General features: G+C 33.4%; 1 protein-coding gene across 1 annotated transcript in view; it reads right to left on the bottom strand.

Annotated features, from left to right (window-relative positions):
• Nucleotides 1-7,868: 7,868 nt before the first annotated feature.
• The window catches only part of LOC148942887 (S-adenosylhomocysteine hydrolase-like protein 1), a 159,830-nt gene continuing 153,569 nt past the window's right edge, over nucleotides 7,869-14,129 (bottom strand). The window contains 4 exon segments of the mRNA XM_089102386.1: nucleotides 7,869-7,948; nucleotides 7,951-8,125; nucleotides 10,895-11,062; nucleotides 11,532-11,697. Of these exon segments, the coding sequence (XP_088958512.1) occupies nucleotides 7,884-7,948; nucleotides 7,951-8,125; nucleotides 10,895-11,062; nucleotides 11,532-11,697 (574 nt within the window). The 3' untranslated portion in view covers nucleotides 7,869-7,883.

The following is a 14,129-nucleotide window of genomic DNA, read 5'->3' as shown; positions in this document are numbered from 1 at the left end:
GCACTAAAAGTACACACATAGTGCCTTCTGGATAGTTCAAAATCCCCCGCAATGTACTCTTAAAGATCTAACTTATTAATATAAGTTATTCTTGAGATATTGCTTTGTCACCTTTTTGAAAATCCACATGCTCATAGTTGGTTTTGATTTAGTTCAAAGTCTGCCTAAATATTTCTTGTACTTGATTACTGAGGATGTTGTTATATTCTCTTTGGACTATTGCTCTGAGGGATGTAGGGGGGGGGGGGGTGGCATTCTCAAAGTCATAATATCTGGACCTTTAAACTATGCTGAACAAAATGTCTATCTAAAAATTTTGATTGGATGTTTTGGGAAAGTGATTTGACGTGGGGGAGGGGGAGCTGGTTGCCCTCCATGAGCTCTTTTTAAAGTTCCTATGACACTGCTTTCCATAGGAAGTGACCTGGTCTAAAATACAAAATAATATATTGTGCTCAAACTGCTCTTTACTTAGGCAGCCGTTTCTCGTTGCCAATAATATTTTTTCTCTAGATTTTAATTATACAACCCTGGAAGTGCTAATTAGAACAGGTTAGCCCCCCCCCTATAATTCAGTCTTTGGGCGCCCGTGAATATTTGCACATTAGGCGGGGGGGGGGGGTAAAGTATAATAAACTTGCAGTTAAAAATTTTCAATAAATATTGTCTACAGAAGGACATTTAGAGAAGAAAACATGTTAATAAAAAAATTCATAATATACAGAATAATTTTAGATAACACATATTGCATGTATCTCAGCTATACTTTATCCCTAACTCCTTCCCCTAATGTTCAAATATATAGGCCAAATTATATATTTCCAGTGCATTCTGCCAACAATCAGTAACTTGTTTTTCTGGTTTTTGTTCTGTCACAGTTGATTAAATTTACTGGTACACTGGATGACTTTCATCTATGTATTTGCACATTACGGAGGGTGGCCTGGGGGTAATGCATAGCAGAGCTACAAGCAACATATCAGCAACAATTATTTCCGTATATTAATTATCAAGTATAAATTGTTTTCTTAACATGTTTTCTTCTCTAGGTACATACCATAATAATAGGGAAATCTGCATATTACAAAGTATAAATTGTTTTCTTAACATGATTTTTTTCACAACAGCCCCAATTCTAGACTAAGCCTAGGCCACAAAAAGGTTGGGCCAGATCTGTCAAATATATCAATAAAGGATAGATCTGCATAAAATTCAAGTCTTGCCTTAATCTGACCAGCAATAAAATTCCTTGTAAGACTCCTAACGCCGAGCCATGCAGCCATGCAGAAATAAATTCCTAATGGGGAAGCGTTACAGAATAGAAAGCGTTCCACGTGCTAAAGGAGGGCTCTTGTCTTTTTGGTGCATAGCCACGGCTGAGCCACCGTGATTTTGGAATTTTTGTCTGGTTCCAACTTTCAGTCAAAATAAGCCCAAAATAAGCCCGTTTTTTTAAAAAAAGCCCACGTTCCCGCCCCACGGCCCCCACGCCCACTCCAGAATTCAGCCCGCCCCTGACGGCTAAAACAAGCCCACGGGGCGGAAAACAAGCCCATCTGGCAACGCAGCTACTGATTATCGACAAAGCAAGAACCAAACGAAGCTAAGGATTCTTTTCATGGTAACGGAGGAGAAACGACTCGTCAAAATTTGGAAATTATTACTAAATCAAATTATAATATTATAAGCTAAAATCGAACAAATGTAATAATTTTTTTTTATGTTAAAGGGTGAGAAGCGACTCTTCAAAATTTGGAGATTATTACCACATCAAGTTATTGTATTAGAAGCTAGAATCGAACGAAGCTAAAGGTGTTTTTTTATGACGTATGAAATAAAGAGAAGAAAGGGTATAATAAATAAAAAAATTAAATAGGTGAGAAAAACGAGGATTTATCAGCCAGTAGCATATTATGAAAACAAAAACAAAGAAAATATTTCGACAAGGCCCTCCATCAAGTCGTCCTCAGTGGTCAAAAAAAGTGAAAAACAAAAACAAATTGTTTTGTATAAAAAACTGAATCTCTGTTTATTTTAAAACTGAACAAAACGTTTAAAATTTTTTCAACTCAGGACAGGATAAAACCGACCCTATACTGGGTAGTGGTGTTCACAGAGTCCCGTGTTCACGTGGAAAGTTTTACATTGGTAGAAACCACCAACAACTGGAGGAACGATTGCATTAACACAAAACTCCAATAGATAAATCCCTGAGGTTTGAAAATAAAAATGACAACTTTAATTCTGCTTTGGCCCTCCATATTCTTGAAAACCCTGATCATTTAGTTCTTTTTGAAGAGACAACTTTAATATATACTGTAAATGGCCTACCGCAATCTCCTAGAGAAGCAATTGAGATAAAAAACATAAATTTTGCTATAAACAGCCTCTAATTTAAGACAACCTGTCCACATATCCAATGAAAATCGAGGTTGCAGGTAGGCAAAATCTATTGCTAAGCAAAGAATATTTGTCCAATCTAATTGGTGAATTGTCTTTCAATGATTCCGGCTGTGTTTTTTGATTCAGTATCTTTTCTCTTCTTGTAGAGTCCACTTCAAAAGGTTAGATCTTGTCTTTGTTTATTTTTTTTTTCTGAGCACCGAGGAAAACTTGGCGGAGGTCCTTTGTTTTGTTTTAATAATTTGCTGCTGGCTGATAAAATCCTTGTTTTTCTCACCAATTGGATTTTTCTTTCATTAGCCCCTTGTCAAAATTTGTAGATACCATACCCCCCCCCCCCCAAGAAATGTTTGTCCGACTCGTAAAAAATGTAACAAAAATGAATATTTAAACATATTTTTGATGCCTTTTAAGTTTTTTGTACCACCCCTTCGAAAAAATTCTTTGCCTCCCCCCCCCCCGAAAACAAATCCTGGATACGGCCCAGAAAGTTACTTGTACAGCCAACATATAGCCTATTCACCTGTCTCTCTTCAACACAAGGAACAAGGAACACAATGGAAATTTTGATTGTCATCGACGACTGATGTTCAGAAAAGTGGGCGTATTCTTCTGGACTCCGACTATCTAATCAAAGGCTTAAAATAAGAAGGGTCACAGGATCAGATACAGTGACAGCTGAAACTCCCTGTTCCAAATCCCTGTGAAGTGTTATAATAACTATGATCCATAGAGTATAACTGAAGAGTGACACGAGTGGCTATTTCTATCTGATTGGAATCGATTTCTTCGACTCAAGTTCTCCAACAAAAACTAAATAAAGTTAGCAAACTTAAAATTTAGAATCTAACGAATCTAATGATTTTTTTATTTTTTTTTTTTTTTACGGCAAAGGAGGAGAGGCAACTCGTCAAAATTGAAGATAATTAACAAATCAATCTGTCATATTAGAAGCTAGAATCGAAAGAAGCTAAGGAATTTTTTATGGTAAAGGGGGAGAAGCGACTTGTCAAAATTTGAAGATAATTACCAAATCAAGTTATCATATTAGAAGCTAGAATCGAATGAAGCTAAGGACTTTTTATGGTAAAAGGGAAGAAGCGACTTGTCAAAATTGAAGACATTTACCAAATCAAGTTATCATATTAGAAGCTATAATCGAACGAAGATATGGAATTTTTTTGTTAAAAGGGAAGACGTGACTCGTCAAAATTGAAGATAATTACCAAAACAAGCTGTCATATTAGAAGCTAGAATCAAATGAAGCTAAAGGATTTCAGTTATGGTAAAGTAGGAGAAGCCTCTCGTCAAAATTTGTAGGTAATTACCAAATCAAATTGTCATATCGAACGAAGCTAAGGTCGAACAGCTAGATCGAACGAAGCTAAGGATTTTTTTCATGATAAAGGGGAGGAGCCCCTCGTCATAATTTGGATACAATTACCAAATCAAATTATATCAAGAAGCTAGAATCGAATGAAGCTAAGGATATTTTTATGGTAAAGGGATAGCAGCAACTCGTTGAAATTTGGTTATAACCTGATCCTTAGCAAAAATTAAGAGCTAGTACATAGTGCGCACTTATATTTTTTTTCTATTCCTCCTTGAGGCAAAGAACAACAACGTTATTAAAGCTAAACACCACATTGAGACAATAGTAAAGGACGACAAATATAAATATTTTTGCACTATCATCTCCTGTTACCTGATTAATATATGCAAAAAAAAACAAGAAAATCAGCAACCAATAAGACAAAAAGGTTTTTGATTGCCAACGTATAATCAGTCACCTGAGTAGTCTAAAAGCTCTGGAAACTCTTGAAAAACCTTGATAATTAGCCTTTTCTTCTGATTTCCGTTTCATGAAATGTTATTAAACAAATGAAAAGCTATTTTTAAACTAAAAGCAGGGAATAAATTTAAAACTAAAATTGAACTGACATTATCGGGTAAATAGGGTAAACGGCCCCCCCCTCAGCTTCTCGCTCATTAAGCCAGAGTTTTTTAGTGCTATGAATAACCTTATTTTTTCAATTTAATTCCCCTTGTGTTTCAGTAAATATTTTCAAAGAATTTAGACAAAAAGTCGAATTTCTTATTAAAAAGCAATGACTTAAGAAGAAGATACTCCCCTCCTTATATACATAATAATTTCTGTTCCCTTTAGGTTTCAAAGCTGTTACTTACTTTCAGATGAAAAAAATAGTTTTTTTAAAAGTTTAATTTCTGTTTGTTTTCCAAATCATACCCAGGCCTAACAAAGCTTTGCCCCTAACACACCTGTTTTATTACTAATTAAATGTTTATAAAAGTGAAACAGGAAGCAGAAAACGCTTGAAAAAATTTAATAATTTGCCGTTTCTTTTCCTGCTTACATTCCCAGAAAATTTTTCTGATTATACATAATATTTAAACAAATGAAATCAGGAAATTTACCAGAAAATTATTCTACTGCAAAGGATATAAGGATCCAGTTCCCAAACACAAAGAAGGAACATTCTAAACAAGTGCCAACAAATATCGAGAAAAATTTACGAAAAATACGCAAGTATACTTTCTTGTCAGTTTTATTAAATAGAAAGAGATAGAGATTATAATTGCAGGAATTTTTTTTATAATTGCCTGGATACATTGAATCCTTTAAAACAGTTTGACAGACATAATTTTACTTTCTCTTTGATGTCAAAAAAAAAAAAAAAATCAAACATGTGAAAAAATTCGAAAAAATTATTAAACTAATTTATTTTTCCGTATTTCGTAAAAAAAAGAACAATTGCTAACAACGTTAAACTAGCCGAACAATTCCGTAGAAATTAGTAAGAAAATTAATTTCTAGTGTATTTGTAAAAATATGAGAACTCGGATCTTTGAGAATTTCAGAAGTTTAAAAGCGTTAGTCTAACCCTTTCCTCTTCTACGTTCCTTTTTGATCTAATAATCGCAATTTCTAACTCCTGCAACTTTATAGCAATCGATTCAAAATATATATAATATGTTGGTAGTACAGGTGATAAGTGGTATATAAATTAACATTTTACCGAGTTAGTGAATAATAATGAAAGAGATTTAAAGCCACACTTGTAGTCCTTTTTATTTATTTTGATACTATTATTTTATGTAGATAATTAATTTTGATTCTATGACTTCAAAGGCTAATCATTCGTCTATCATCCGTTAACTATATGTTCCTTAAACATATGGGCTTAATATGCTACTGAGAATCTACACGCAAAAGAAAGGTTAAGGTATTTTTTCCCTCTTCAAGCAAAATTCTATGAAAAATATATTGAAAAATTACAAAACCTGGCCCTGTTGGCAAATTAATTTAAATTTTATCCGATTTCAGCAATGTTAAAGATTTTAATAACTTGTCTAATGAACCTAATTACCCAAAATATCGATTCGGAGTAAAAATAAACTTTAAAAATTGTTCTTTAAAATTGTAACCATGGAATATTAAACTTAAAGATTTTACCAAACGAAAAAAGAAAATTCTTCTGTTTAAAGCTAAATTGCCCTTCAAAACACACATGTGAAGTACCCCCCCCCTCTAAAAGAAAATACTTCCCCACATTTTCAACTTAATCCCCCGGCTGTATGACAAAATAAGGTAGAATTGCCAAAAATAGGTCTAAAACACATCAAAGTTTAACGAAATCTTACTGCCAATATAATGAGAAATAGTCGCTTGGCTTCAGGATTCAAGTACCCATAATATAACGTCACGCGATTTTTTGCCTGAATACTAATGATTGTCTGCGAGTTAGCAGAATCGTCAATTATACAGATAGAGCATTAATATACAATAAACACTATCTAAAATACTGGCGTCAAAAGGAGCAATCTGATACTGAGATTTAAGGATTTTACCTTAGAAAGAAACTAGATTATTATATAAAATCGAAGTTAATCGGCGTAAGAATAAAAAAAATTGAAACCAATTGCGTCGACCGGGAAGGGGGAGGCAAGCCCCCCCTCAATGTTTGAAAAACACTTTTTTTAGGGTACTAGTACTTTTTTTTAGTGTAAATGTCTTTTTGGTACTATCATTGGAAAAAAAAGACAAATTCACCCAACCCCCAAGATTCTGAAAAATACATCTTTCCCCCCACCCTTCCTGAACTTTTGTGAATTGTATACACAAAACGAAGAGCCTGACAGAAAAATGTTAATTTTGTTAAAAAAAAAAAGAAACAAAAAAAGAAGAATAGCTGAACAGCAATAATTTTCTGAGACAAAATCATTATCTTAGCAAAGTTATCTTAGCAAAAATACTCTCTGCTCAATACAAATAAGAAAGAAACTCATCGTGGCTTAAGGCCGTCTGAGCAGCGTTGCCAACACTTTGAGATAAATTTTTACCGATTTTCGGACCACTATGTACCCCTGAAGATTCTTTTTGTACTATCATATAGCATTCTACGTCAGTTTCCATTTTACAAAATACTAGAAAAAAAGACAAGCAACTTCTTTTGCGCTAATATTTTCATCCTCTCTCAGATACCAATTTTGAGCGCTGTTTCACGTGTGATGATTAATCTGAATTTTGCGGAGTTTTCTATTAGTGTCACGTCTATTAAAATCCATTTCTTTTTTCTGAAATCCCTAATTTTAAGATTTTAAAATATTTGAAAAAAAAAAATAATAAAACTTGACTCTGCAAATACAGGTTAAATTTACCAACATATTTGGATTGTAACCTGAAATATAAAATGTACCGTATTGTACTGAGATCTATAAATTTTACCAAAAACGGTACATTTTTACCGCGATGGCAACGCAACGCCAGAGCTGATAATTGCACAGCTGTATCAGTTTCTTGTCTATATTTACCTTGAGGGACATTAAAGGGGAATTTTCACGAGAAGCCGTATCTTAGTGGCAAAAAAATGCCATTAATAAAAAAACTCATGGAAAGTGAAACTGGCTTATGAGGCAGGGTACTGAAAATTATACAGGGAACTCAGGAATAATAAGTGAAAAAGCAAACTATTCAAAAGTTGACCACGCTTCCATTATTATAATTATAGAATTATAATAAAACATAGAATCATAATATAGTATAATGTTAGTATATAATATATAATATAATAATACACAATATATATAATATATATTAATATCAATTAATATAATAATTATAGAATTATCCATTATCATAGAATTTTATGTACAAGTCAGTGTTAATAATTGGTCTTCAGTCACAGTCTTGCAAGGTTTTCAGAAATACTATTCATTTCTTGAAATGACAAACAGATAAAAGTAAAAATCGGAAGTTTTATTGGACTCGTGAGCGCAGTAATTTGAATTTAGCGCCAAAAATACTTTCTACAAGCGGACTGAATTCTCTTTTTAAGTCTAGCCAATTCTTGTTTTATCGCGAATAATGGTCTGGCAGCTTTCCGCTTGTCACGAATAATAGAAGTAAATAATGGAAAGCTTTCCAGCTTTAAAGCTCACGAAAAACAACCGTAAGTCAATTAAAAATAAATGACAAATGTAATAAAAATAAGAGAATTGTACCTATAGTAATTGGGTTTGAAAGACCGGCTTTATTCAGACCAAGGTATTTTGCTTGTTCTTCCGTCAACTCAGTTAAGTGAGCATCAAAAGAAGGCAAGTGAAGGCTAGCCACGTACTCGTCCATTTTCTTCGGTAATAGGTACACATCGGCTTTGTATCGACCCAAAGGAGCGTTGAAGAGTTCAATTAATGCCAGTGCCTACGAGATATGGAACAAGAAGATTTACAAATAGCACAACGTGAAGAAGAAAATAAGTATGGGCGTATATGACAAAAGCAAGGTGTGAAATGAAAAGAGTTCAATCAATTAGTCATTTTATCAATACTAAAACACTATTACAAATGTAAAAAAGTTATTTGGCCGAAGAAGCTTGGCTTGTTGTGGGCCATACAACACAATAATAAAGCACTAAAAAAACATAAATAATACCCTAAATCAAACAATACATATGAAATAAAGATGAAGGAGAATAAACACTAGCATAGAGCAAAAAAAAACTGGTAGTAATTATAATAATGGCAAAACATAGAAACCTAGAAAGTAAGAAAACAAGAAAAACCAAGTTGACATTACAACATGGGACAAAAAACAAGGAGTTAAAGTACAACATTTTTTTAGAAGAAAATCCCTGTATTTCTTTGATTCCTTTTCTAATTTGAAGTTATATTTTTTTTACATACTTCTTTTTTAACCACTATCTACTCGTTCCGCTAGCTACGGTTGACACCCCGGGTGTAAGAACTCACTTCGCTAGGACAGTGCTTTGGCTTTCCCCCTCGCAACCATTGTATCCTTGTTATTATTCAGTCAAATTAGCAACTTTCTGTTTATTTTTAATACATAACTTTGGCATTTTATAAAAATACATAGAACTTTCCAAGTTTTTAGCTTAACCTTTAGAGAGAGAGAGATACTTATTAAACCAATTACAACATCAGTATTAACAGCCACCCCTAGAAGTAGAAAAACCTGTTCAAGGGGTTAGCAGAAATGCAGTACCAATAATACAGGACTAAATAATCTATAAGACAACTAATACAAATCGCACATCAGAATCGGCACCATAAACTGTCCAACCAAACAAAGTCAAATTTACCGCTCACAACATGCCCCGAGAGGCCCTCATAAACTCCTCAATAATTTATTTGCACCCCCCCCCCTCTCAACCGAAAAAACAACCACAAAACAAAAATTCATACCTCTTAACAAGGATTTAATTGCACTCTGAATCAGTTTAGCTTTTTTTCCAGTTTTTAATCAAACAAATTCACAATTTACTTTATGTATATCTACATATACAATCAAAGGTGACATTTTTTTTTATAGAAACCCCACGAAAAGAAAAAAAATGTTTTAGGGTGTATTTTATTAACACTGTCTGATATCTAGCTCACCCGAGCTTAAGCTACTTAAAGGAAAGCACCGACGTAAAGAAAGAAAGAAAGAAAACAAAACAAATAAAACCTGTAAGTGTTATTCGGTAAAAAAAAAAATTCTTCCGCTATTTACAACTAAGATTAATAGTCCCCCAGACTGTGAAGTAGAAAACATATTTCAAATTGAAAGATACTTTGAAGAGAAACTTATTGAGGTATTATATCTACTCAACTTTTTATTTCGATAATTTTTACTATTTTTTATATGACATTAGTTGAAAATAATTTCATTCTTAAAATCAATATTTCAAACACGTAGGAGCATTTTCGCTTTCAAAGACTATAAAAGGCAAACATATCCCACAGGAAACATTTCCTGTAACAACATAAAACTGTGAACCAATTGCATTCCTCTACATGTTAATGTAAATCACACTTCGGCACCATAGAGAACCCATTGCCTAAAAATTCAGACGTATGTGTGTTTATCACACTCAAACACCTTTAAACATGAGGGTAAAGATCTGTTTCTATAGTGAAACAAGGAGAATTAAGAGACGTAGGTTGTTTCATCAGATTAGTGAAGATTAAAACTTCTTTTTGTATTATCAACACTGTATCCTGAGAGGGGGGGGGGTTAGTCGGTTTGACCCCCCCCCCCAAAAAAAAAAAAAAAAACATTTGTCCGACTCGTAGAAAGACGTAACAAAAATGAATATAAACAAATTTTTGATTTTTTTTTTCAATTTTTTGTAACCCTCCCCCCACGAAAAAATCCCTTAGTAAACTCCCCCCCCAAACCGAAAAATCCTGGATACGGCCCTGTGCATTAGGTTCCTCATAACGCTTTCAATGTTGAGGAACACATTTTGTTATAAAACAGCTCAATTTTCTCTTATTTGAAATTACGCACGTCAACTTATGCTTTACTTTTGGAATCAAGATGATCCCAAATGTAAGAGTAGATTATACCCACAATGCTTTCTCAGAGTTGGAATAGTCCGGGATTCGTACATTACATTCCTACGTAATACATTTTGATGGGTAAATTTAAAATTAACTAATTTTTGCATATTTGGAAGTCATAAAAATCAACCTTTTCTGATGCATATCAAAATTCACTGTTTCAGAATTTCAGCTTCAATAAAAAAAAGTTGCTCTTTACTTGGTTTATCACCATGATCTGTTTGAAAACTTGTACAAATTCATCAGAGCATCAAGGATTATCAGCAGGAAACACAGACGAACCCCCCTAGAACACTTATTCTTGCCTTATCTGGGCATTCTGACTCCTCTTACCGCTTAAGCTTAGCAAAACTGTATTATTTACAAAGAGTTATCGTGGGTAAAGTCGAAACCACATCTATAAGACAGGCAAGTACGATAGATCTTTTGCTTGCAAGGGGAGTATTCTGGGGAGACACAACTTTGAAAAAGTACAAAAATGGGGCCCATTTTTGAAGCTATCTATGCTATTCTTAGACAGAATTGTTTAGATAGCCAATATGAGACTATCTAAGCTACTCTCATAATACGCATACACAGCGCACCTAGCTCTTATTGGCTCTCACGCTCAACTCAACCTTTTTACCTGTGTTGCTGCAGTAACTGAAACAGCATAGGATGTGACAGAGGAACAGCTTAGGTTCACGAGTCTTCCCTCAGCAAGTAATATTAGTTTCTTTCCATCAGGCCAGATTATGTGATCAACTTGAGATCGCACTTTCTCCCATATGAGATCCGGCGTTCGGAGATTATTCTAGAAACAAAGTTACATTTAGCAGACGACAGTTAAGAAAATGGTATTATATATATATATATATATATATATATATATATATATATATATATATATATATATATATATATATATATATATATATATATATATATATATATATATATATATATATATATATATATGTTTTCGGTCTGATTTGATCCGTTCTCGATACATATATAGGCCTACATTAGATTTGAGTTTTTTTGTTGTTTTTTTAACTAAAATTTGGATAGGATACTTCTATCAAGCATGCATGAGAAAAAAACAACAACAAATTAATCGGAAGAAAGCAGACATATTTGAATAACATACACGCGCACAACAAACATTCCTTATAAAAAAAAAAGGCCAAAGAACTGAAAAAGAGAAAGAGAGAGAGAGAGAGAGAGATACGGAAAGAGAGTGAGAGAGAGATGCATGAGGAGAGACAGAAAGTGAGACTTACAACATCAATTTCCGTATTAGAGTGTCCCATATTACAAACAGTAGCACCATTTTTCATTTTGTCCATGTGATCCCTAGTAACATTTTTTTTGTTCCCAGTGGCAGTTATCAAAAAATAAACTTGACGAATTACTTCTGAAAGTTTAACGACTCGGAAACCCTCCATACTAAAAGGAAAAAGAACGGGGACAAAGATTTAGCGGCACATAGAAAATTACCTAACCTATGTAAGCATATCATTTAATGGCTATATATCTGTGGCATCTACAAAAAACAAAAACAGAAAAACCAATTCAACTTAAATATTGCCTATTAAGACCAGAAAAATTTAATTAATTTTTCATGTGTGTCTAGTTTCTACAGAGGAGCATAAGCAATAATAATAAGAATATAATTTACTGAAAAAAAAAGAAAAATAAGGAATACATGCTTCAAAAAAACTTAGTAGCCATTCTACTTTTAGGAGCAGTATCAGTAAATAATTTCAATATAAAATGAAATAAAGATTCAAAAGAACCCGTATGAATGGTCTAAACTAAGACTTTAACCGTATTATTTATGTTCTATTGATGAGTGGTATCTAAGTTATTTGATTTTAGAAAAAACTACAATAAAAGTAGACATTTTTCTCATATCTGCGGGTGCACTGTGCTTCCGATCTTTTCTCCCTCTTGCTCATGGGCGCAAAGTTTTTATGTTTTGTTTTTTTTAGAACGGGGTATATTTAGTATAGCCCGATTCCAGTAAAATAATGCCCGGGGCACACCATAGCCATATCTAACCAAGAGTCAAGTCTTATGAATGACGGGGAGTTTTTCGTGATTTTAACGGCATATTTGTATTTAAGAGGCAGAAAATTAAAATGGCAAGAAATGGGTTCGAAAAGATTGTACCAACACAGATTTGTTCGCAACTGTTCTCTACTAAGAACGCCTGATTTCTTTTGTCTTAGCTCTTGATTCTGATTTTTCATCACAAAATTTATCCCTGAAAGTTGAGCAATGTTCAACTCAAGAAATTACGAACGGCGTGCATAATCGGCATTCTAGTCGTGCGTAGTTTTGATTTTATCGACAAGTGTGGCTATCATGTGGCACGGGCATAAAAAAAAGCTTTGCAGATCCTGTATGAGTGATTCGAGATATTGATATATGGGACAAAACATCAAAACGAAGCGTTATTGTCAATTTAAGAAAAGCTTTTCCGCTTTGTAGTAAACCTCTATTTTTATACCCTGGTATATTATGGAATGCTCAATTTTTTATAAAATTTAATAAATCGAATTTTTTGAAGAAGCTATTTTTATTAAGAAAAGAGTATGACATTAGATAAATTATGAGATTTTTTAAAAGAAAATTTGAAGGTCACCGAGAGGAGAGCAGGTGGGATTGAAAAAAAAAAAAAAAAAAAAAAAAAAAAAAAAAAAATTACTATGAGAAGAGTCAAGTTAGAACATATCGGTATTTAAAACCTGACTATTAGAATTGTATGAATCCTGTAGTGGTACATTGGGTAACTTGGGTTTGACCTAATACGGTAAAACGGGACCCAGAGATCAATCCTAGCTGTAGCAACACACTCCAGGGTCCAGAACAAGATTCCGATTATGAGATTATGCGAAAGCCCCTCCATTTTAATCCAAATAAAAAGAATAAGATAGAAGATGACTACAAGAATTCTATGCCAACAGTTTACCACACTTCACAGAGTGTGCAGAAACAGATACCAGGACTGAACTGGGCTTCCTAGGGTTAGTACAGAAAACAAGTACAAAACACAATATATCGTTTATTGCAATTAATAAGTTCAGGTTTGTTCCCACCTCTCCTACACTAAAGAGATTCCTTCATTAGATTTTTCCCTCGATAGCACTTCAGTTGTACTTGTACTAAAATATATGTTTTACAGCGCAAAATGGCAGAAACCCTCACTTTGTCCGGCCACAATCTCTTTTGTTAATAATAATAACAAAAATATAAACTTTAAATTTCCTTACATGTGACTACTCTTCCCGACATTCTATAGCCACCTGTTCGAAACACTCCCTTATCTGAAACAATACCAAACTTCATATTTTTGCAGATTGAGACTTGAAACCTCCGCTCTAGGGTTTCTCAGTCACATTGATTATGAAGATGTAATCTTTACTGAGCGCACTCATTTTTAGAGATGGGTCTTTTTTTTCTAATTCTACGCAAGCTCTCATATGATAATAACTCTTGGTGGGTAGATTTAAAATTAGTGTTTTTGCAGTCAACATTAAAATTAGTTTATTACCTGAACCATTTGAATCTGGTTCCTTACCAAAAAAGAAAAATTGAAGAGAAATAGCTCCCTCAAGATCAATTTTCCTAAAGATCACACCCCCCTTTTTTTGGCAGCGGGGGGGGGCACTGCTTATAAGACTGATAAAATTTTCTTATTTCTTTTGAAGCAGATATTGCTCTAAAATCCTCTATTTTAGTTATTATAAACAGTTATTATGAACTGTTTAATAACAATTTCTGAGTAAAAAAAGGAGAAGAAGGGAATCGTCAAAAATAAAGTAAAATTTAGTAGAACACTAGCTGTTGTCTTAAAAAAAAGTCTCTTAGAAATC

The sequence above is a fragment of the Artemia sp. Qi Xiang Cuo genome, chromosome 16, assembly GCF_049724085.1.
Source record: "Artemia sp. Qi Xiang Cuo chromosome 16, ASM4972408v1, whole genome shotgun sequence".
Lineage (NCBI taxonomy): Eukaryota > Metazoa > Arthropoda > Branchiopoda > Anostraca > Artemiidae > Artemia > Artemia sp. Qi Xiang Cuo.
Note: the sequence above shows the minus strand (reverse complement) of the source record. Positions and strands in the feature narration are given on the sequence as shown.